At 41.5% G+C, this 25,725-nt stretch overlaps 1 protein-coding gene and 1 long non-coding RNA gene across 2 annotated transcripts in view; one reads left to right on the top strand and one right to left on the bottom strand.

Moving 5' to 3' along the window:
• The window catches only part of LOC138066683 (uncharacterized), a 47,090-nt gene extending 41,072 nt beyond the window's left edge, over nucleotides 1–6,018 (bottom strand). The window contains exon 1 of the long non-coding RNA XR_011140054.1: nucleotides 5,972–6,018. This is a non-coding gene — a long non-coding RNA (uncharacterized lncRNA). The remainder of the gene's footprint in view (nucleotides 1–5,971) is intronic.
• Nucleotides 6,019–17,134: 11,116 nt separating this feature from the next.
• Nucleotides 17,135–25,436, top strand: CIMIP5 (ciliary microtubule inner protein 5). Its single transcript, XM_009682245.2, has 3 exons — nucleotides 17,135–18,258; nucleotides 19,680–19,719; nucleotides 20,374–25,436. Exons 1-3 carry the CDS (start codon nucleotides 18,014–18,016, stop codon nucleotides 20,563–20,565), a joined length of 477 nt encoding a protein of 158 aa, XP_009680540.2. The 5' UTR covers nucleotides 17,135–18,013; the 3' UTR covers nucleotides 20,566–25,436.
• The last annotated feature ends 289 nt before the right edge of the window (nucleotides 25,437–25,725 follow it).

Below are 25,725 nucleotides of genomic sequence, written 5' to 3'. Positions count from 1 at the left end.
GGGGCTATCAGACATAATTTCCAAACACTAGAGTCACTTGACACCCCAACTGTAACTCTGCACAGGGACATTTAAAAATAAGGCTGCAATACTTTTACTAAGTTATATCTTGTACACGTCCTCAGCTGGAAGGAGAATAATGGAAATGCTATTAAGAAAACTTCATTACAAGTTAGCTGCAGGCTGCCAATCCAGCAGCGGGGTGTTATCGTTTCTTCTTCACATATTATTAAACCTGCTGGAGAAAATTCTTCCAAAAATGAGGGAAAAAAACCCTGCATTTTTCATTAGCTTTAAAAAAGGGTAGACAAATAAATGCACATAAACCCAACTGTAGTGTTTCCATTTCCATTGTCGCTTCCTACTCTCCACTGGCGGCTGCTAAGCGCTGGGACTTGCTTTGAACTCGCTGCCCTGAATAAATTTCAATTGCCTTTTTCTCTTGCAGCTCCCAAAAGAATTAGACTAGCCGAGGATACGCTAAGGTTTCCAAAGCCGTGCGTAGGCCAGTTCTCATTACCTGCGAGATCTGCCTTCACCGTGACAACCTCCCGGGGAAGTTACAGCCTGGCGAATGCCGTGGCCTGTCATTTAAGAGGAACAGGGCAAACAGGATGGCAAGGGGGACGTCAGGACACAACCATGCTGAAAAAGATTGAAAAACCCCTCTAATCCCACAGGTAAAGTCAAAACCTGATATTTTGCTCAGGTTTCCCCTACAAAATAAAAGCCTTCTCTCTGGCCTTCCTATGCTTTTATTTTTACTATGAGAAGAAGATGCAAAAAGAAGCTTGTTCTCTCTGTGTTTACAACTTGGGAGAGGTTCTCAGGTGTGAGGCTGCAGGTCACCTATAATAAGAGGTCACAGAAATAGCATGGGACAGATTTGCAGCCCCTTCAGGTTTATTTTAGTCACCACCCCCCATTCACCCACACTCTCAGTTCTCTGCATGAAAGAAAATGATTGCACCATTCAGGGAGGTGCAGCTGCCTCAGACCCACAGCATCATTTCTCAAAGCACAGAAATGAACAACAAAAATTGTATGAAACTTGAAACTCCAGGATCTGCCAGATGGATTGTCTCCATGAGGTCCCATCCCCAGCTCCTCTGCAGAGCCCTGAAAACCCCACACCCTACGGGACTCAGACAGTGAGGAGGAGGAGGAGGAAGCTTTTTTTTTTCCTCATTTCTATCTGCATAAATAAGGCTTTTAAAGTAAAGAAAAAGTAAATAATTCATACACCTGACTAATTTTATTTAATGTGCTTCTTCCATAGTGTTTTTCCCCCCATGGTTTTAGGTCTAAATTTCCACACTGGTAAACCAGCTGATTTTGACAGCGGTACATGTGACAGTGGTACGTGTTCAGTGAAGAGCAAATAATTATAACAACTGATGCTGTTTGTGAGAGTTTGAGAAGATCAATAAGGACAGGAGCACTTTGACTTTTCTTTGTATTGTTTCTCCGGCAACCAGAGCAAATAACATAGGTAAAATTATAGCCCCATCATGCTCCATGTGCTGACGGCACATAATATAAAATTGCATGCTTCCCACCAGAAAGCTTACTTAGTACAATCCTCTACAGTCTTTTCTCTCACACTGTTTTAAGTGTTTCATCATTTCCACAGCTTGAAAAGCCCTGAAAAATTTTTAAAAAATAAAACCCTTTGAGCTGGTTTTGCTATTGCCTGGCTTTGAGAGCATATGACAGGACTAATTTAGTTTGTCTGGCAGCAATAATCCTAGATTATTCAAAACTAAAAAAAAGTGGGTGTGTAAATCATGCAGTGTTTCTAGAGAGGTTTCATTTTGTTGTAAATCATGCAGTGTTTCTAGAGAGATTTCATTTTGTTGTTTGCCAGAATCCTCATCCTACTAGAGGATGACTGGACTTTAGTATTTCTAGAGCATCTTTCACTTTACTTCCTAAGCACCTGACACAAACTACTTTAGGTGATTTCAAGGAAAAGGTGGTGGGACAGCATCTTTCTCTTAACCTTGCACTTTGAAACAGCGTGCATATGGCAGTCTGACAACCCCATGCATGTGGATGTGTTTGCCTGGCTGTGCTTTGAGTTGTGCTGGTCACGCAGTTCAAGAAAAATCAGCTTGCAGAGGATGTTCAGTGGTATCTTGAGAAGCACAGACACTTTGCTGTGACATTTCTTCCCCTGAGCAAAGCCACCCTCTCCCTGACAGCTCCTCCAGGCTTCCCAGCTTTCCTAAAGGAAGGCTGCCAGGCATCGAACGTCATGAGGGACTTAGAAGACCTATTGACAACAGAACAGAGTCTCTTCTTAAAAACAGCTTAGTTTTCTTTGGCTACACTCAGTTTGCTGCCTTTAAAAAGTATAGCAGTTATCTCCTTCTGCAAGCCGCGGTGCCAGAGAGCCTAGCTAAGTGCCAGCCAGAATTGGGAGGTGATAGCTTTCTCCTCCTCGCCGTCACATGGGATCAGATGTAATTACACGGCGCGGTGCACTTCACCTAAGCATTACTGCTAGGTGTCCTGCTCCGTCTCCTGCAGCTGGAAAGGTCATTGAGTCATTTCTGTCAAGGCAGAAGAGTGAGCTCCTCAGTGACACATGTCAGAGCACAGGAATGAATGAACAGCAAGACCAATTTAAGACCAAGCTGAGCATGCTTTCGGGAGCAGGCAGGTTTGGATGAATCCCATCTACCCAACCCTCAGAGGATAAAAGAATGATCCAGTTTCACCTCTTGTGTGAATTTTCCACCAAACACACAGATCCGCAGTGCCTACCCCGTATATTAACCTGACTGCTCTTGTCTATCAAACTGGATCAGACCATGCAAAGGGACATTTACTACCGATGGAAGTGATGCAAGTTAAATTGAAGAGAAAACAGGTCATTCTAGGAATGAAACCATCATTCAGCCTGTGATGAGGCGCTCAGGAGAATATCAATCCTCCTATGAAAAAAATACTTGGTACTTTTGCTTACTATTTTTGCTTCTGTTCACAGCAAGAGATAATGAATTATCCGAAGGGAAATCACTGCCTGGAGTAGTATCACCTTGTAGGGGTTTTGCCAAGGGCAGCAGAGACCTTTGGCGTTCATAACTTGCAGCGTTAGACGTCAGGGTTCAAAAATCTTGGACCTAATTTCCACTACCACCTCACCACCAGCAGCTTCACAAGCACCCTCAACACAGTAGGTAACAAGACACAGTCCCTGCTCTGCTTCAGTGTCATTCAGTACTTTTCCAGTAGGACAGTCGGGTTCCTCAGGGAGAACTTATTTAGAACCCCAAATCAGTTCAGCTCCTAAACCTATAAACAAGTATCTGCCTAAATAAGCAGTCTAATTTTTTTAAGTTTTTTTTACAGCATTCTGCGTGAGCCAAAGAACACGTCAAACTTATGAAACTGCTATTGCTTGGGGCTATAAAAGTCAGTCACAAAATCTTGCTGTGTCTAACAGCACACAATCAAGAGATGAACTTTAGCTACCTACCTCTGAATATTAATTTAGGATGTTCTGAAGCAGAAAGGAGTAGATAACAGCAAAATGGAGATAAAGAGGAAGATTATCTCTACAGATAGTAAAGATATTCTGGAAGTGAGCATGTCTCTGTGGAATGGAAAATGATGGGAAGAGCAGCAACTAATAGCTTGGGCTACTGCAACACACTTGTCAAAATCTTCAGGGCTTTTTCCAGCCCAGTGCCAAAACCAGTTCAATTCATGGCTGAACACTGGGAGCCACAGTAATTGTACGATTGCTTTGCAACATGCTTTTCTCAGCATTTCCTTGGAGAAAACTGGCAGTTGTCTCCTGCAAGGACCCCAGAGCCCCGCAGCAGCAGGGGATCGAGGGGGTTAATATATCCTGCTAGGTCACAGCCTTGCTAAGCTAAACGCAGCAGGGACTTGCTGTGGCTGGCTGTAAAATACCTTGCCGACACGGCAGGCTTACAGCTTCCTTGCCCGTACTCTGAAAGCCTGTTTTGCCTGAGTTACAAACAGTGCAGCCACTGGAAGAACAACGTAAAGAAAAAAAAGGTTTGGCCCCTACCCTGCCTCACCTGCTCTGCAGGATGGGAGGATGAGCATGAATAGGTGGCAGTAGCAGCGGTGGAAGCAACCAGCCATTTTTATTCCCTGTCCTTGTTGCCAGTTGTCCTCTCCATCTCATCTGCAGAGAGGCCCCGTCCAAATTTCCCAGACATCTATTTTCAATGAGGAAATGCTCAGCACACACCGCACAACTGCGTTTAGGACAAGCTCATCCTGGCCATTGAAGAGTCACAGGGAAAGAAGGTGTTATTTTGTACTAGATCTTTCATATACCTTCTGTTCTTATCAGAGTATTCGATTGCAAATAAATATGAACCAGTTCCTCAGGTAAATATTTCTGAGATACTGTGCCAGATGCAATATCCAGAATTCAGATTTTAATAAAGTATCTCCCTTTTACTTTGTATAGAATTCTTGTAACCACTAAAGAAGCAACTGGTTATTGGTTTAATATGCTTTATTAATCCCACCTGCTTTTTACTTTTGGTAGAGCACTTCAAATGCCTTCAGGATGTTCTATTTTTTTTTTCCTTCTTTGTTTGTTTGTTTTCCAGTGACAGAAATTAGAATTATAGACATTAACAGGATTGCTCTATTGATTCTGAGGATCAATATTAGATTGCTTTTTTCTACTCATAGCTGACAGCTGCATTCTCCTATGACTTCATAAATATTTACTTACAGTGGTTTTACAGTCTTCTTGTCTTAACACTATCACATACGGTTTAATAGACATGATGCTTCTCGTATATCTCCTTTAATGATGGGGGTTTTTTTCTGTTTTCCTGATGGCTGATAGTGACTTTCTGTGGAAAGTTACAGCCATAACTCAAACTAGCAGGGGCCTAATGTGAACTGCAAGACTTAACAGACTCAAAATAGTAAATAAATCTATATACTACAATGTAATGAATTTCTTGTTTAGCAAACAATTCTTTGCTGAGCCTGAGGCCTTGTGCATCTTTATTTCTGATGCTAAAAAATTTTATGTAGTAAAAGTGAAAGACGCAAGACTGCTTGGAACAAAGGTAAACACCTGGGCTAAAATAATGAAGACTAACTGAAAGCTTGGTCATGGCAACTTCTAGCACAGAGCTGCTGCGGCTGCACCTCCATAACAGGGCATGTTGTTGCAGAGCTAACAGTTTCTATAGCAGCAACTGCTATATAAAAGCTTGACTTCTCCCTCAGTTCCATGATCTTTACATGATGTAAGGAAGCTGGGAGAGAAGAGGCACAACTCTGGATGTGTGTGTGCTGCAGACAGGCTCTCAGCAAGCATCACACCAGAGGCTCTGTTTGGACCAGACACCCCTGGATTTAAAGGCTCATTTTTGCAGGCAATCAGCAATATCCTACTTGTGGTGGCCCCTGCCCAGCACAGGGCTCCCTCAGCCAGTGCTGCAGCTCTACCCCAAGACACTAGACCTAAATAATATTCTCCAACGTACATTTCAGCTGACTCATTTCAGGACCAGAGATGTCACATTTGTTACTTTGCTGTTATTTTTAAATTCGAAGTATGGAGTGCCACATTGCTACGTTTAGCACACTGCCTAAGAATACTGAACAGCACTGAAAAATAACTTCTTGTGCTAAAACAATCATTTTTTTGAATAGCGAACCCAGCTCACAACCAAGAGGGCCTGATGGCAGTGAAATTACGCGCACTTCATTTGTCCAGTGATATAATTAGAAGCTATGCCATAAACTAGCCAGATACCTTGTATGTACTTAAACGAAAACATTAATTATCCCACAGTACACACAAACATGAGCAGAAACAAAATCAGAAGTACATCATGATATACCTAACACTGCACTGTCTTCTAATCAGCTTCTCCAGCCATTCCCTGGCCCAAAAACACTGAGGCCCTCATCAGATATAAAATCTTCCAAAATGGTGACTCCATCCCAGACTTACCTCATCCCTTCCACTGACCATGTTTTACGCACCACTGGCCAAGAATAAAGACAAGCCAGCTGAAAGACCAACAGGTATGAGTCAGACCTCCAAGGCGTGATTCCTTTTAGGAATAAAAAGCTTGCCTATTTGCATTTAAAAAAAAAAAGAAAACACTGTTAGTAACAGCGTCTTAGCCTCAGTTTCAGAAGAGAAAAAACGTCCTTTGCTGGTACATCCTTTAAAGCCATAAAATCCTTCTGCATTTAGGATTTTCAGGGAAGCACATAACTTATTCCACTAGCTCTTCTCAAATAAAATTACCTGCTCAGTCAATAGGAGTTTCTCTAGAGTAAAAACTACATTTTTGATCAAAAGGTGAGGAAATTATAAACCACCAGGCTAGAGTTTTCAAAACACACACAGAGTTGCTCCCATTAAGCAAACGGAATTTTAATATTGATTTCAATGGGAGAACTCATATTCCGCTGAGTACTTAAATAAATCTCTCCCTCAGAACTGTCATGCACTTTTCAGTGTGATAAACAAGACAAAGAATATTCTCTCCCCACTGAGTGGCTATGATGTATTATCTACTGACAGCTTTTAGAAAACTGAAATGATTCATCATTCAAATATTGAGGCTAAATTTGTATTCAGCTTATCTGTATTAATCCTTTTGTTATTAAACCAATCGGTGTACTGGTTTAGAAAATTCCTCAAAACATAAATTTCTATGACACAGACATGTATTTGAACTGTAAACAGAAGCTGAGGGTTGCTATGGTGTGATCTTTTGCTCAAACTCTATTTACTTCTCTGTGCTAACAACAGTACCAATAGCGGAGTCCATAAAACAGAAAGTATAAAGTAAAGCAGCTGTTACACACCATGGCGCTGAGAAGTCCTTACTCTAAGAAAGTGAATTTGAACACTCACAATAAACAAAGGTATGTAAAGCAAGCTAAACTGTTCCTTTTTTAGGTTAAAAAAGGTATTTTAATCTGTATTTAGTGATAAAAGTTTTTAAATGAAGCAGTAGTTTGCAAAGTCTGTTTTGATTGTTGCTGTTTTCCACTATTCTCAAGCAAAACTACAGGCTTTTGCAAGTTAAGACATGCAGCCTAAGTGAATATTCACAACCCATGACGTTAATGAGACCCTGGAGGAACGGGAATCGGCAAAGAGCAAAGATACAGTACACCTTTAGCAGTTTGCACCAGTCCCCACTCTTTAACGCAGCTCAGGGAACCTACCCACCAGGGAACTCCAGGCCAGTCAGCCTCATCTCAATTCCTGGAGAGGTGATGCAACACTCATCCTGGAGGCCATCTCTAAGCATGTGGAGGATAAGATGATCAGGAGTAGTCAGCATGGATTCACTAAGGGGAAATCATGGTTGACCAATCTGATAGCCTTCTCTGATGGGATGACTGGCTGGGTAGATGAGAGCAGAGCAGTGGATGTTGTCTCCCTGGACTTCAGCCAGGCTTTGGACACTGTCTCCCATCACATCCTCATAGGCAAACTCAGGAAGTGTGGGCTCGATGAGTGGACAGTGAAGTGGAGTGAGAACTGGCTGGATGGCAGAGCTCCGAGGGTTGTGGTCAGCGGCGCAGAGTCTAGTTGGAGGCCTGTAGCTAGCGGTGTCCCTCAGGGGTCAGTCCTGGGTCCAGTCTTGTTCAGTGTATTCATCAGTGACCTGGAGGAAGGAACAGAGCCCACTCTCTGCAAGTTTACTGAGACTAAACTGCAGGGGAGTGGCTGATACAGCAGAGGGCTGTGCTGCCCTTCAGAAGGACCTGGACAGGCTGGAGAGCTGGGCAGAGAGGAACCTCCTGAAGTTCAACCACGGCAAGTGCAGGGTCCTGCACCTGCAGAGGAATAACCCCAGGCATCAGGACAGGCTGGGGGTTGGCCTGCTGGAAAGCAGCTCTGCAGAGAAGGCCCTGGGAGTGCTGGTGGACAACAAGTTAAGCATGAGCCAGCAGTGTGCCCTTGTGGCCAAGAAGGCCAATGGTCTCCTGGGGTGCATTAGGCAGAGTGTTGCCAGCAGGTGGAGGGAGGTGATCCTGCCCCTCCACTCAGCCCTGGGGAGGCCTCGTCTGGAGCACTGTGTCCAGTTCTGGGCTCCCCACTACAAGAGAGACATGGCACTCCTGGAGAGAGTCCAGCGGAGGGCTACCAAGATGATGAAGGCACTGGAGCATCTCTCATCTGAGGAAAGGCTGAGAGAACTGGGCCTGTTCAGCCTGGGGAAGAGAGGACTGAGACTGGATCTCATCAATGTACACAAATATGTGAAGGGAAGGTGTCAAGAGGATGGGGCCAGTCTCTTCTCCGTGGTGCCCAGTGACAGGACAAGAGGCAACGGGCACAAACTGAAACACAGGAAGTTCTGTCTAAACACAAGGAAAATCTTCTTTATTGTGAGGGTGAGTGAGCACTGGAACAGGTTGCCCAGAGAGGTAGTGGAGTCTCCTTCGCTGGAGATATTAAAAGCCGTTTGGACGCGATCCTGGCCAACGTGCTCTAGAGGACCCTGCTTGAGCAGGGGGGTTGAACTAGACGATCTCCAGAGGTCTCTCGTGACTCAGCTGCTCTGTGATTCTGTGATCCTTGGTTCCTGATGCCAATTGCCTCTGTTAAGCTCACGGTTACATCTTAGTTCGAGTTAGCCAGAATTTGCCATCACAACCCAGGAGTACCTCAGCTCTGAGCAACCCAAGCAAGGTTTGGGAACTGAGCTTCTAACAGAGGCAGTCATGGTATACCTTTCCAGATTGCCTTTTGCAAGAGTACTGTATCATTTTAACTATAGAGACAGTGTGGGCTATTTCCAAAATGGACATTCTCATTAACCAGTAAAAACTTATGGATCATGTGAACTGTTCTCTAACTAGAAGTATAAGAAAGTTTCTGCTTTTTATTTTATGCTAATGACTTGATAAAAGGTGTTTCTTATAATCAGGCTTGCAAAAATGCAATCCAAATCCATCCTTAATCCTCCAATAATCAGATTCAAGTATATAAACAAAACTTTGTTGTGAAAGAAGCACGACAGGAATTAGTAAAAGCCATATCAAACAGAGAAGAAAAAAAAACACAACATATTTCCTTTCAACATAAGACTGGGAATTTAAATTATTCCTTCCAGAAAGTCTTCTTCCCCTTATTCATGGATAAGTCCCCTTTTAGATGGCAAATCAATAATAGAAAATAATATGCAATAGAAGGTAATCATTTGATAATAAACAACTTCTACTAAGGTGGGGAATGCATCTGATTCCCAGTTAGAGAGCAAGCCCTGCCACAACTTTCCTAGTGTAGCTGCAGCCATACCATTCTCTCACATTAAGAAACCTAAAGTTCAGTCATGGGCATGTAGGGCTCCATAAGGGTACAAGGTATCTCCACTGCTTTTACAGGTAATGGCGAACATGAGCTGCGTCTCCATCAGCAGGTAGTGCGCATCTGTGAAGTCAAACATTCATTGTCAAGGACCCACATTACCATTTTATCTATCCTCGGGATGTGAATATCGATGAACCCACAGCCATTTGAATCTTTCAAATGACCTAACGCTGTGAGCCTCATGGTGGTGGACTGGCTTATTATACGATAACTAGCTCATGTACGGACATCTATTCCCAAGGCAAATGGGCTTAACTCAGTTGCCCACACAATAGTCATCTAGTGCTATCTGAGATCGAGCGTTCCTGCCTGTACCGTCGGCTCCTGTTGCAGAATAACACAGGTCCTTTGTAGCCTTGCGGTGTAGCTACTGGCCTTGCATGGATTCTTCAAGTATCTGACATTTTAAATGGCGCTAGATACCTGCTCAAGTCGGTAATGCAACTCTGCCCACTAATTTTGGACAGATTAGTCCTACCCATAATCTTAAACAATTTGCAATATATTTAAAGCATCCTTAGTCTGTGGAGCAAAAAAGAACCAAGGTGAGTTGCAGACCACTGTTTTCGTGGCTTTACTACCATGGTTTTAATGACCTGGGCTGCTACATCATATCACCAGGACAAAGAAAAGAATGTCTGAATATCTCTATTTTGGTTGATATCTTTTCCTCTCTTTCAAAAACATATGGAAGCCTTCAGTAATCTGCCATGAAACCAAGGACACTGATAGCCTGACGTCCCAGGACTTTGAGATTCCTACTGTTCAGTAGCAGGAAACCAGATGCTTCAGGACACTTTGTCTGATACACGGTTCCCAGTGCTTTCACGTTGCTGGATTTACACTGCTGTCTGTCCTGCAGCTCTGCATCCTGGAAGTATTTTGGAAACGCTATTTTTCATTCATCAAAGATTCACTCTGCTCGTTACATTTCAAATTAAATATTTCATGTTGAACTAGTCAACAATTTTGAATGAATCTGTGTTTTGCTGAGAAGTTTCTTATCTACCTAGAAAAGGTTCACTACTGCAATCAGAGCTGGATTTTTAGAGAGGCATATAATACTTACAATGCACTTCTTCAGGTTATATTGGTGATTCACACAAGAAGTACGGGATAAGGCCTTGCCCTCTTCCCATTAAGTGCTAAATTGTAAGAAAGTAGGATTTTATCCTAATTCTTCAACCGTATTTTTAATTGTATAACTGACGACTGCTTTGGAAATTTTTCTAAAGTGAAGCACTCAACAGAACAGCTCATTCATACCTTGTTTTACCAAGCTATGGAAGAGGTTTCCTAAAAACCGGGACCTGTTCTGGAAACTGCAGTCCAGCCCATCCTTACAGCTAGGCTCCCGGTCTCTGCAGTAAAACTATAAAAGGACCTTTAAGGAAGCATCTGTTACAATAAAAGTCCAGTCTGAAAGCTGTTCCAATTCTATTTGGCTGCTCTTGCCACAAGGTCTTGGGACACAGCTGTTTTCCTTTCATTTTTGCCTTACTGTTTGTGCATTGGCATGTGAACCGTTGCACAACTGAGCTAAAAATACAAAGTTCCAAGCACATTCAGGAAGATTTCACATTGTTTTGGCTGTCTATTTCTTTAGGGAACAAAAGTTTCCAGCTCCATAGCAAAACAAAGAAACTCTCTGCAGCCCTATAAGGAATGAGGCTAAATTGAACTACGAAATAGTACAGGTGATCTAAGAAAAAAACAGCAGAACCATGCTTTCCCTGTACACTCTGTTACTTTCCATTCTAGGTCCCATGGACTTACCTTTCTTGTGTGTGAGCATGTTGTGGAATCACACAGGCACAGAGAATGGACCGAGTACAGTAAAGCTCTGACAGATCTGTGTAACACAGGGAATACAAGAGGTCAGAAAGTCTTGTTCAGCCTGGAGAAGAAAAGGCCCTCTGGAGAACAGGCGACCCAACAGCAATCCCCAAGTACCAGCCAGGAGGTCATTGAGACGATAGAGCCAGGCTGTTCACAGCAGTACATGGTGGAAGGATGATGGACAACAGGCACATGAGGTTGAGACTAGACATAAAGAAAAACATTTTCATGGTGAGGACAGCCAAGCAGTGAAACAGGCTGCCCAGAGAGACTGTGCAGTTTCCATCCTTGAAGGTTTTCAAGACTGGACTGGATAAAGCCCTGAGCAATCTATTCTCATCTTGGAGCTGACCCTGCTTTGAGCAGCAGGTTGACTAGAAACCTCCTGAAGTCCCTTCCAACCTGAATTATCCTATGACCCTGTGAGCTCATAAAACCTGCCAACAGGTATTAGTGATTCAAAGAAAAGGCTATACACAAAAAACTTACAGACAATTACGGGATTATCCTGCCTTTAGGAAGAATTTCTTTCTAACTTCTAGTTGCAAACATTAGCCTAAAGTGTGATTCAACATTAGTCTCTACATTTAAGAAGGAAATTTACTTACATTAATAGAAACCTGCAATGAGGATGGTAAAAACTTTGCTGCAAAACAGAAAAAGCTTGTGATTGACATGTTCAGACAAGGCTTCCCAATTTTAGACTCTGACATTCATCTTTAAAAAGCTAAAAGGAAGTAGCTCAATTTTCAGTAAATGGAACTTGCAAATGTTGAGAACATTTGAAAAATCAGGTCGCTTTCATTTAAGCACCCAGATATACAATTTAAAACAAATTTTAAGCACCCAGATTTGAAAACTCTGATTTTGCCTAACTCGCTGTTACATGCAGCAGAGAATTTTTGGTACTTGACAGGAAAACAACAAAGTTAATATCTCTTTCTGAATATAGTGAGAAGATATTAATTGAAATATTTAATGCATTAAAGTGTGGATCAACAAGTACGCTCTTAGCCACTTTTGGATGTGGCCAAGGAACAGAGAAAATCCAAAAGAGGACTGAAAAGCATCTTGAACATCAAAATATGTTGTGATACACATCTGCAATATTATAATTCACAGCACAAAATAATCATGCAAATATTACGGGCCACCAGGTAAAAGAGAGAGAAAAATGATTCTCTGTACTACTCGTGAACCAGCTTCCCCTCAGCTGCTATAAACTGACCTGTAAGCTCATATTAATTGTTAATGGATGCATGCCATATAATCATAGGAAAGCAGGGCTACTCCAGACTTCAGAGATCTTGACCTCTGCCTTAGTTACTAAACGAATATGAAGTGCAGCCTTTTCAGAAGTACATGACCACTTTAATTCTATATGCTGCAATTCTCTTAGAGCCATTAATGAATTGTGCAAGGAAACAGAGAGAATAACCAGAATAAAGTAAAGTTCCATTACACAATTACAAGAGCTCCCTGCTGTGGTGAGGATGTGACTTAAACAATTCCAGCTGAATAATAACAACAATTTTGGCCGTCCTTGCAATACCACACTTCTTCATAGGACCTAGCCTCCAAGACTGGTATTATGTGAAATACCAGCTGAAAACACTAGTAAGACTCAGTCAGTGATGAACACAGCCCTCCATGTTGCTAAGGCTTGCAGCCACAAGAATTCATGAAGCCCATATCTCCTTCCTGTTACCTCCCAAATATCTATCAGCATTTCATAAATATCACACATGCCTATGGACAAAATGAGCAAGAACATGCCTGTGTGCCAGCACATCACCGAGCTAATTGGCATTAATGGGGGCAAATGGAGCAGGACATCACATTCATGGCTCTCTCTTCTGAAAACAGGTTAAATGTTCTTACTCGTACACCAGTCAGGCAGAGCTCCCTTCCTGAGATCCAGTCACTTAGCCCACGTGGCAGGGTTAAGAAGAAGATACCAATGGTGTCTTCCAACCTTTTATCACTAAATATTAATCCAGTTAGCAGAATGTTAGTGAAAATCTATCCAACAGTGGGCTTTCCATATTGTCCAGCGCACTTCTACTGTAATTTTAACTATTGCTCACATTTGACGCATCTCACACAGAAAGTAACGGGACCGCATATTGTGTGGGAACAGCCACTGGTTAATATTAATTTTTCAAATAAAGCAGACTGCAAACCAGTAGCTAACAGATTTTGTAATACTAGAATTTATATTAAAAGAAGGGGGAAAAGAAACACAACAGATTTCTTACAGTCTGCGTTACAGTTTCCATTTTATTTTGATGTGCTAGACTCTACATCACTGGAAGCAGCTATTCTCTCTTTGCTATTTGTATGTTGCTGACACAACAGCCGCTAAACTTGCCAGGGTCTCTCAGCAGAACTCCATTAAGATACAAAAGAAGAATAGTTTGTACTTTTGTATCAAAGTTACACTAAAATTTAGCAATGAATGAGGTCTTTAACCAGGTGACTGCATACTCTTACCCCTTTTTTCGATCCTCCACCTAAGAATGACTTGAAGGTTTTTGATTCATTTGAGGAAGATGATGACAACAATGGAAATGTAACTGTTCAGAAACAAGAGCAGCAAGAATGCTCATACTAAAATATGAGGGTTTCAGTCTCCTCAGTGAAGTGGCGGACATCTTTCAGAGTGATCCACTCCGTAGAGCCAGACTCTGGAAAGCCACTCTCTCCTCCAGCTGATGATCTTGTCCCTGCCTTTCAATCATACATGCCATACATCCTCCCCCTGTGCTTTTGAATTTGTGTGTTTCTTAAATCTCCACAAGCAACCCTCGACACAATCCTTTTTACAGGAAAAAAGCTTTGCCATCCATCAAATCACTATCAATCACACCTCTCAGAAATTCATCTTTCACAGACAATGTGATATGGCTTTTGCAGATGGATTTTGCTGATAGACAGACAGTGTAACTTCTCTTAAATTCAGCAACAGATGCAGGAGTAGCAAAATTCAAAAATCCCTCTAGTTTCCTCTTCCATGCTCTAAACTGTACCAAACATGGTGTGAACATCTGATAATACTGTCCTGAAAGCTTAGGAGGAGAAGTAACTTTTGTAGGAAAGCATCCCAACGCAGTACTCACCTGGGAAAAAAGTGCAAAACAACATTAGATGTGTATTCTGGAAGATCTGGATGTAAAGGAGAAATCTGGGAAACACAAATGAGCTAAAAACGATTTCAGACCTTATTCCTGCAACTAGAACCGCATGGGAAAATTGGATCAGAGTCTCACTGACTCACAGGACCCATCCTGTACCAACACGTACCTCCTAGCAGAACAGTAGCAAAGCGATCTGCTGTTATTACTCCCCTTCTGTAACTGATGGATTCTTGCATTTAACCAAGCAATTTCCAACAAGTTTTTCAGTGTTTTGGAATAAGCCTCTCAAGTCCCTGACTTCCGGTGAAATTAATGAAGACCTATTCCTGGGCTTCAGGATGCTTGCCATTATAAAAACTCAGTCTTTACGAAAACCAGCTCAAAAATTGCCTCTGGATTAGGACATCAAATACTGGCATATATAACCCAATTTTCTTAAGTACTGCCTAATTTAAATGACCAGTTTTGAGAGATGCGCATTTTAAAAATAAGGTAGCACGTATTAACATCAAACCTTGGTTCAAGTCTTGCATAATTTATACCGCAATACCCTCTTGTGGTCAAATAAAAATGATTTATCTAAACACCTGAACATTTTTCATCCATAAAAAGCATGTCTAAACATTATTTCCTTCGAGTGTGTTTGCAGGGGGGAGATTTGCATGTAATTTTTCACAGATGACTTTGTAGTTCACGTCATTACTTGTCTGGTAGTAACAAAAGAATAACCTCTGTTAAGTTCTTCCCCGAGAATGACAGGCACTGACACTGCTAGTCAGATAAACTAATCTTAAAACAAATTCCTAAGCAAAAGCATTGTCCCCTGCAGTGATGCTCAAAAAAAGTTTCAGGTTCCCAAAGAGAAAAAATAAAGATGCTATAATCAGTTTCCATAAACATATGGCATCACGTCACAATACACATCAACCTATTCTGATAAAAGATAGAAAGAAGCGCCCAGTAACAGTCATATCAATTCAAATGAGCTCTCTGCTTAAATGCCCCAAGTTATTATAACAAACAAATGAAATCCTAAACTGGCACGTGATAATATGAAGGGAAACAGCATAATATCTGCAGAAGTTCTGCTGAGCCATTAATCCTTCAGTCTAAATGGGCTACAGGTCCATCCAGTAAGGAATCTAGAGCAATGGTCAGAAACCTCACCCTTGCACTCCCCGTGGTGTGCTTTAACGGTGCATCACCACTGCCTTAAGGACTTCTGGTCCCAAAAGTAAATGGGATATTTTTTAAAATAGTAGCTCTTCACAGTCTGTTTCTGGAACAGCAGATATGATTTAAAGTCACATTATTATTAAATTTTTAAAAATTCTTTTATTTAAGCAGCCACGAACCCATTCCCATGTATTATTTCCAGAGGAACAGTTGAAACACTTTGAAGCATCCAGTCCTTGCACATAGACTCACAGTTTACATTTGTTTAAAGCTCAAAGTCCTAATTGGCAAAGATTCCCCTCTTTTCTCAGGTTGTTGGGTCCCAGTCCACAGACCCGCCTTCAACCTATGGAGCTGTCTTTCAGTAAGATGTTCCAGGAGGCAGTTTGTACCTCTACACCTGCATCAAAGACCGGAGAGATAAAACTCCTGCATCTGTGCAGATTCCCACTTACAGGAGTAGACTTTGAGCACCCAACTGTCACCTTTCCATACAGCTTACTCAATGGCTACAGGGAGTATTTGGAAGCTATGCACCCAGTTGGCCACCTAAAAACTACTTCTAGTTTATTATTATTTTTAATTTACAGGAATAGACTTGAAGGAAGGATTAGAATAAAAATAACAGAGAAACTTAGCAAATCAGAATTAAAAAGAAAAAAAAGTGTTCCATGCACAGGAACAGACTTTATACTGCTGTTTCAAGCAGCTGCATTAATGGTAGCTGGCAAATGCTGACTTCTAAACTGCAGCTGGTACATCAAATGTGTCCTGCTTCCTAACAGGATCCACTGCTGATTAGATCAGGAGTCTAAAATCCTACATGCATTGATTAATGCATTGCATTTCCCCAAAGTGCCTCAGCTTCCTTATAAAGCTGTTAGATGCTGATATAACCTATTGTGCAACCAGCCACACATGCTCCAGCTTGGAGAGGACCCTGCAACCAGTGCAGAAGGATAAGCAAATTCCACAGGATAATTAACTAGAGTTAGTTAATTATCAGGCCTGGTTGGCAAACAGCTCATTTCATCAGTCTATTACAGTGCTGTATGAATACATGAGTTTCTTTTTTGCTTTTTGGCTGAAGGGATGGGAAACATTGTTTAAGTTTCGATTATCTCTCAGAAAAACAAGTAAACAAACAAAAAGCCAACTGAAATTTCATTCAACCCAAAACCAAACATTTTGTTTTGATTTGGGATTTTTTTTTTTTACCCCTTAAGTCAGATGCATTTCTAATTTGCAAAGTCAAAATTATTTTTCAAAACAAAATATAGAAAAAAATTAATGTTCAAAAATGTATACATGAAATATCTTGATTATTGTATAGTTGTAATTATTTCATGAGAAATTATTTGCCAAATTCAGCATGCATGCATTTCTAAATACCCCAAACAAGTTTGCCAAAAGAGCCTTAAAAATTAGACTAGAGTTCACAAGCATTTACCAGGAAGAGGTTAATGCCTGTGCTTATTCTAGCAAGAGGCTAGAATTCGTCTGTAGCTAATCCACACTACTCAAAAACAAGTCAGTCAAGCTCTTAAGAGGAAATTTATACTTAAAATACCCCGATTTCCTGAGAGATCAGAAATACTGAAGACGGAAATGACTTCATACCACAAAAGCCAGGCAGCCTGACTGTAAAGACAAACACTGACATTTTGGCCACTGTTTTGAAAATTCTCACTTTGTATCCTAATAACCCTTTGAAGTTTCTGAGCAGCTACTTCTCCTGGTTGCTTAATGTCCTGTCCACATAGCTCTAAGCCCTTAAAAAGGGCTTTGGATGATCTCAGGCTGCTCCTTTTTATAAAATCTGAAATTAAGGAGCTTTCAAAGCACAGATGAATTAAAATACCTTATTTTAAGCAAACAAGCTCTGCCCCAAATACAGGCCAGGGCTGCAGCAGCTGTCCACACGAGGTTTCTGCTCCTTTTCTGGGGAATATTCACAGGCTAGACTTGTTTCCAATGGAGACAGTAAACATAGGAGGGAAAGCAGCAGCTTCCAGAGGATTTTGCTCGTGCTGCAGAAACATAACAGAAGCCTCCCGGCAAGCACGGCGGTGCTCGTCGGGCAAGCTTCGCTACGCTGCCAGGCTTTGCTGTCCTGGGCGTTTTGCACATAGGATGGCCTCAGCTGCGAGCAGCAGCAGCGGTCTCACAAGCAGAGGGTTTGCTGGTTACCGCTGGAGCCCGATGGCTTTCAGTAATGATTGCTCCTTACAAGACTGTTACCATGCAGATTCCTTCAGCGTTGACCCAACGGAGCGGTGTAAACCGGTGGCAGAAAATGCTCGTTAAACAAAAGAGAAGCAAAAGAGTGCCGAGCGTTGCCTGCCAGCGCTGGTGTGTTTGCTTTCTCAAAGCACTTCAAATCAGCAAAAGAAAACGTTAGGAGAGAAGAAGCTTTGAAAGCGCAAGCAATAGCAGGTTTAACCTTCCTAACAGTCCGAACATATCCAGCAATATTGGGGGTATATTGGGTCTCGACATGGACATGGCGGGAACCAGTTCTGGACTGAGGAGAGCTGCTTTGGCCAGGTCCCAGCTGCCAGGAGCGCCGCGTCACGGGGAGCCAGCCTGCCCTAGCCGAGGCACCACTGTCCCGCTGGATGGTGTGCGGTCCCCGGCTTGGCCCCATGCGGACAGGCAGGCCGCCCTGCAGAAGAATCCGGTTCGAGGGGATAAGATTTGGAGAGAGGTGGTGGAGGCTGAAGAGCGAGGGAGAAAAAGCTGGTAAGTAACTCGTTGCAATTCACACCTCTTCTGCTCACCTTGGCGGGGTACCTCTGCCCCTTCATAGTCTTAGGGCCTGATCCAAAGCCTGCACTAGCAGGAGAAAGTCGTCTTTGCTTGGGCTTTGGGTGAGCCCCTAACACCTTTCTTGCTAATGTTATATTGTCTCTGTTTTCCTTTCCTTTCCTGTTGTATCTGTTTTCCCATGCTGATATAGTATCTCCTGGCACACTGGGCTTAGGTTAAAATAGAGATGCGAAGAACTGAATGCTCAGTATCTTTTAGCTTCATAGAGATATCCACAATGAGGATATTAACATGCCCATCTTTATAATTTACTGCAGGCACACTGATACTATTGCCTCCTCTCTCGTTCTTGGAAATGGCTGAGATGGAAGTTGAACAGAGTGTTCTGCCAAAAAATTATTTTCTATTTCCAGTCTGTAAATCTCGTGAGCATGCCCGACAAGGGATACGCAGACAGGAAAATCCCATTGTTACTAGTGTATCAACAGACTGAACTGCATACGTACAAGCTAAGCCTTGACTGTGTATACAGCAGTGAGCTGAAGGAACTAAAAATTAAGATCTTCTCTCCCTTTGTCACATGTCTCCCTTTGTCACTTTTTCACAACTTGGAAAAGCGTTCATTTTCATATTTTAGTACCCAACACGAACATGCCTATTAGGCAGCAGAAAGGCCTGTGTGTCCGCGCCCGGCTGCTGGGGCTCGTAGTCCTGGATATTAATGCAAACCCACTTCCATGGATAATTAAGCTAACACATGTATGATTTCTCAATAATTAGCACCATGTAGTAACATCCTAGTCTGATATACTCATTTAGTGCCTGGCACAGTGAGCTAAACCAATTTGGGACTGCTAAGTGTGCGGTCATACCGACATGTAATCATAAACACAACAATAATAAATTAGCTTTTATTTACGCTTAGGGCATATCCGCACCGGACAAGAGAGCGCAGCACAAATCCAGTGGCCACTGGGTCCATGTGGTACAATGCAGTGCTGCATACACCGACTACCTCAGCTTTCAACTTTAGCATCAAGTCTATAAGCTTAGCTGCGGCACTGCATAAACACAGCTAACCACCTCAGAGCATCCACCCTAGGTGTCCCCTGATCTTTGGTGCAAATATGGATTTAGGTAATTCTTTTCTCTATTGGCCTTCACCTGCTGAGTTGCAAAACACTCCTAACTTAGTATGGGTTCAATACGGGAATAAAGAAAACCCTGGGCTTCCCCACAGAAAGGACAGGTGTCAGTACCAAGAGTTTGCAGGTGTAAAAGGGAGGCGGGAATATGAAACGGAACATTTAAATAGACTTTCAAACGTGAGCAACATTAGTTACTGTATTTAATGACAGAAAATATAAAGTTGCATTTTTTACTTCTATTCCAAGGCACCAAAACTGGAGTTTCCTAAAGGACTACGACCAAACGGTAAGTTCTAAACAAACGTCTAACTGTAATCCAGGCTTTTCTGGTTTCTATCAGTTTGAAATAGGCTAATATTTTCAATTGATGTGTACTTAGGCATAATTTGTCAAATGCTTTAGGATAAAATCTTTAGGAAAATGAAAGAGAACAGAAGTGACATTCATCTGCTACCTACACCACAGAGTACACGTGCGTGTGTTCAATCTGTTTCAATAATTAGCAATTCCACAGAAAGACAAGTGCTAGAAGAATCAGCTTCCTAGGAAGAATTTTATACGATAATGTCATCATGCTAAAATCCAAGCCACTTGCTAAAAATGAAGCAAACAAAAACCTTTCACATCATGATCATTCTAGAGCAGCTAAATTCTGTCTCAGCTGCCATTTTATGCAATATAGATGAAGATGATTCCTTTGTCTGTGTTACGCTATTCTCATGGAAGACCATGGGGGAAAAAAGCATCTTACTGTATTTATGCATCACTGTCGTGTACATTCAGTAAGCAACGTATTCAATTTTTACGGACATCTAAAATCTCAATCTCTCATCAAAAGCAATAGAGCTGATATTACTCATAATCTCAATAACTTGTATTTTTTAACATGCGGTCAATGTAATTTGAAAACTTTAGCATTAACAGTATTTGTTTTACACAGGGTAAGAAAAAGGAGCAGAAGCCGCTGCCAGACTATGTGCCTTTGTTTTCAGACAAAGTTCCCAACTCCACCAACCAGGTTATTGGCAGTCGAATGAATACTGAACTTGGTAAGACTCTGGTAAACATGGATTACTTCTTCAGCAGCAGAGGACGAAAGAAGAAGCTTGAGGATGAGCTCCTGCCTTCGTAGTGCTTAAGTAAAAATACCAGTAACAGCAGGTTCTAGCTAAAAGATTTCTTTCAGACTCCACAGCACTGAAGTCAGTAGGTAAAAAAATTCCTCCATTTTTCACAGGGAGACTAATACTAGTATCGAGCACGGCTTTTTTTCAAGAGCAAAGACGGATGTTTGCCAACAATGCCATATGAGACAATCCTCTTCATATTTGGTGCGATTGGGCCATATACACAGTTAGGACTCTCATTCATCTTCCACTGCCAACTCTACAATAACTATGCCACTAACATCAGAAGGAACAAGATAACAGCCAAACCGCAATTTCTTCCTGAAATTTTAATCTACTGAAAGAAGCAATTAATGGAGACCAGCTCAGATGAGTAACAGCATACAGAACGTACTTCGAATTCCCAAAGTCTGTGCAATAAAACACAGCAGGTTGTTGCATTTCATGTAGCTAGCCAAGGATTCATCACAGCATCTGTCATCTGCATGCTTAAGCTTGCTCTAAAGAGTAAAAGTTAAGGTACATAAGACATGTTCTGTGCTTTTTTACTGCTCCCTGCTGAGGGAGGGAGACCACTTTTTTTTTCGCATTATTTTTCATTTTCTTGTTTTTAAATTTTCTATTTCTGCCCTACACTCTGAAATTCCCTTCCTCCTACTCATCTTTTATGATTTAGCTGATGGAAACGCAATGATAAGGAAGCAAGCTTTTACATTTTAACAGGTTCATCGTCCCTAAAATCTGTGGTTGCCCAAGGAAACCATCATCATGCTAAATAAGACACGATACGTAGAGCCTGTTCACTACTGCATCTTCATGCCACAGATGCTGATTTTATTTATGACCTGATGTTTTGTAGGGAAAAGTAGTAATCAACAGAAAATGGAGAGTATAAATACAGTATCTGCCTTCTGAACCATATTTAGCTTTTTTAAGACTATGTTCAGTCCTATGTGAAGACCAACATAAAGATGATTAGCATTGCCCTGATATAGCAGGCTGCAACCTCTTGTCAGATTGAGGTGGAGAGATACTTGTCTATGCTTTTGCAGCTGAGGCCATTTATTTCTGAGCTTAGATGTCAGCAACATAAGCCAGTTCAAGAGCACATAAGGTGGTGTGGAGCAGTGGAATCACTATCAGGAGCCAGGTGGTCTCTGGAAAAAGCAAAAAAAAGACGCTGTAGAAAGAATCCCACTTGTTCAAGTGGCAGCACCAAGCAGTCCTCCTCATGGCATCCTCAAGGTCAGGAGAACTGGAGGACAAAGGCTTTTGAGATGACAGCTTAGCTGCCTTGAGAGCAAGAAAGACCACATCAAGCAAGCAGCCCAGGGGAACTCGGACTCTGTGATTCCCTGTGCAGACACGGATATCCAATTGTAGTAGACAACTGTGTTCAGACGCACAAAATGGAAGCTGCACTTTCCAAAAGGCCTCTTCTTTTTCAGCTAAAACACCTTCTTTTCTCTCCTGAGAGCACAAAACGGCACCAGGAACTGCTTTATCTTCAAACATCTGAACAAGGGAGAGAAGAGAACAGAGCAAGCCTTTCCTTGTCCCTCTGTTGTCCAGAGTTTTTTCCAAAAACTGCACAGGCCATTCAGAGGCTACATATTTACTGGTGGTTGCATGATATTGACACTTACTATACTTATGTGTCTTATTCTGAGAAAATACTGAGCAGTCTCAACTCTTGCTAAGGGACCACAAACCCTGTATTAAGTGGCAAATGCACAATTATCTGTCAGGCTCAAGCTCCTATTCATGATAAATGAGAATATCTCATTTATAAAGCACGGGGATGTTGTTGTTCAGCATGAAAGCATATGAAGTGCCTTGCTTCCTAACCTCCAGATGGCACTCACTCCACACCAAGTAATCCACTGGAAAGGACACTAAGTTATAGCAAGACAGTGTTACACAATTCCTTCCTAATGTTAAGTGACATTAAATAGTTCCAGATTCTCGATTCTGATTTGCTCTGTGTGAATTCAGAGTAACTCTCCCAGAGAACCACTCAAAAATGGAGTGTACAGGAAGGAAGATAGTCTAAGTAGTGCATGACTTAATCCTTGATTAAATCCATGTTACTGAGCACTGGCACTGTTTCAGCTGCAGCACTTTTCCCAGTTCTGGGTAGGAGATGGAAGGTCCTGCCCTGAAGATGTGGGTCAACTAAGCAGAGTCTAGACGATCAATGATGGTAACTGCAGTACTGGAAAATATGGCTTATGATGAAAGATCAAACAAAGTGGCATAGTTTAATCTGAAGAAGAAAAAGCAAATAGAGAACAGGGCAACAGTCTTCAGATAAATAGCTTTGGAATGAAAAAAAGATAAATAGCTTTGGAATGAAAAAAGAATACATTGTACTTTACGTGCATGGCAGACAATACTAAAAATAACAAGATCTAAATTATAGCAGAAAATAAGCATGTTAGATATTAGGGAAGCTAGTGGCAAGGAAAACACAGCACTGGCATAGATTCCCTGAGGAATCTCCATGGTTGAAGGTTAAACACACACATCCATCAGGAATGACATATTTAATGGGCCTTGCCATTTAATGTAGAAAGGGGACGACTGTCTGAAGTACTTTTCATGAATTCTCTGATTTATACTAGAGTCGCTGAGATCAGAACATGCTTTGAAAACATTTTTTAAAACATGTTTAAAAATAATTGCAAGAAAAATCATAGTTCCATTAGACCAGGTTTACATAGATCGCACCTCTAAAATAAAAGATTAATTTTCCTTGCAAGTAGTTGGAAGAATCAGAAGTATCATTTCTACAAAAAAACAGGTGAAGAAAATGCTTTCCACAAAGCCCAGCTGTGCCTCTTTTATTCACATAGTCCCACTGAAATCCAGCATTCACCTGAGAAGCTTGGCTAGTGCCCTCCCGACAGCCACATAAGAACACTTCTGTACGAGCACATTTATGCCATTATGTCACATGTAAGGATGGTGATAACCAATTTTCTTTCAACAGCTTCAGGATGCCCTTACTAATACAGCGTAGCCCTTTCTCTGCTGTCCTCATTCAGATAAAGCACCCATCGAAATGCCAAGCAGTTCTTGTAGTGGGTGCCTGTTAACGACTACAACATTTATACAGCATAGTCAGAACCAAATACTTCAAACTCTCCTGCACTCCTATTCAGCTTTACTAACACAGGCCACTTCAGTTGAACAGATCACAACAGAAAACTTCAGTATATACAGAAATTTGGACCAGAGTGTAAAGTTGTGAAGGCGAATCCGGATGCACATGCCAGAACCACTGTCCAGCACCTCTATGACCACAGCCCACCTTTCTCCCTTCAAATGCTTCCCCCGCAGAAGGCTGAAAAGGGGCTTACCAAAGGATGGGCTCTGAGGAGGACATAAGCACTGATAACACATGGGAAGGGAGGAGATGTGGGTCTCCGGGGCTGTAAGGAGTATCAGGGGGGATATTAGAAGGAAAAAGGGTTGCCATCAGTGGTCTAAAAAATGCAGGTAAAAGCTGTGCCAGTTTTGCATAAATCCATGACCAAGCACTTTACAAATCTATAGGTATGCCTGGATGACAGACAAGCTGAAAGGTTTTTCAGCTTAGTCATGAAAGTGGGCAACCTTGGAAAAAGAAGATCTGTGCACTGTTGCAGGATCACCGCAATCCAGAACTCTACTGCCTTTTCTGATGTGAAATTAAGCTAATACCTTGACTTTCTAATCAAGCTAATTGAAACAACTTAAAAATGCCAGTGGGAAGTAACCGGATATTACTAGCTCTTTTCACCCCAAGTCCCAAAACTCCTGTTTGTTCATGTTTCCTGCTGGAATCAAGAGCAATTCTAAACATTGACATCTCAACAAATATCTCTGTAAGGATAAGTGACTGTCTAGAGAATGAAAGTGTCCCAAATGGAACAGGTTTTATAATCCATGTGAGATGGGAACACTGTATAGAGCTGGACACAGCAATTTATTCAGTTATTATACCTTCCTTGGAATGGTAAATTATTTTATGCTGCTGCAGTTACACCTCCTTTGCCACCCAGCCTCGTGTTTTTGAAGTTAGTTTGGCTCTTTATACCCTGTACAGCAACTTTCAGAACAGATGTTTGGGGAATATCTGAGGTCCTACTCAAAACTGTCTTAGAATCTGAGAGCAGAAGGCAGGCAGGCATTCTCCATATTCCTTTTTCTCCTCAAGTTCTAACAATCATTTATCTTTTACCATAATTACCTTTGCGAACCAATCCTTGCTTACATGATCAGAGTCTCTTAGAAAGACCAGATGAAATGATAACAGCTTTGAAATCTCTAAATAGTAATCAGTGAAAATTCCATTATTAAAGAGACTGTGTAGATGTTAGCTGTACTGTAAGCTTCTTGTAAAAAGTTCTTACGATGTGTCACTTACGCTTCAGTTTTATAAGCTTTGTTTTCCCTTTGCTGCCAGATCACAAACAAGAGATTATACATGTTTAGACAATTTGTCTTTAATATTTCTTTCAGTTAAAGAGCACAAGTGGGCAAAAATATTAATCTAACTCTTCCTTCCGTTAGACACACTGGTGGGTTTTTAAGCGTTATTAATTCTGAGTGCAAAGATGTTTCTAGTGCCTCCAGATTTTGTGCATTCTCATTTCAAGCTCTACTCATAATAAAAAAATTGTGTGAAAGACTTCTACTTTTGTAACAAAACACAGTCTGTGTAAGTTCATACAAATCTGTATTTCTTATACTTTTACAGCAGTCTTTGTATGCAGTTCCCAGCTGGCATCTTAACGGTTACGTTTTGGTTTATGAAACTGGTGATGACTGTACACCTAATTGTGTGTCTTGGAAACTGTATTTAAAACTGTTTGTTGGCCTATAAATTATTACACAGTAAACAAAACAAGTGAATGGCTATTTCTACAAAGAAGGGCTCATCACGCTCTGAACATTTTTGTGTTAAACAGTGGGATTGCTGCAATAGAGAAGGGAGAGGATAGTTATGTATCAGGTTAGATGGACAATACAGGCCAGCTCCAGGCTTCATGTTTGTATGTATCATACACACGTTTGCTTTCTGTAAAGAACACTATGCAGAACAAAAAGCTCTGAATTGAAGTTCATCTTAAAGTAGACAATTAATTTTCTTGTTCACAAGAAAAGAATAGGTTTTTTTG

This window comes from Struthio camelus, chromosome 3 (assembly GCF_040807025.1).
Source record: "Struthio camelus isolate bStrCam1 chromosome 3, bStrCam1.hap1, whole genome shotgun sequence".
Classification (NCBI taxonomy): Eukaryota; Metazoa; Chordata; class Aves; order Struthioniformes; family Struthionidae; genus Struthio; species Struthio camelus.
Note: the sequence above shows the minus strand (reverse complement) of the source record. Positions and strands in the feature narration are given on the sequence as shown.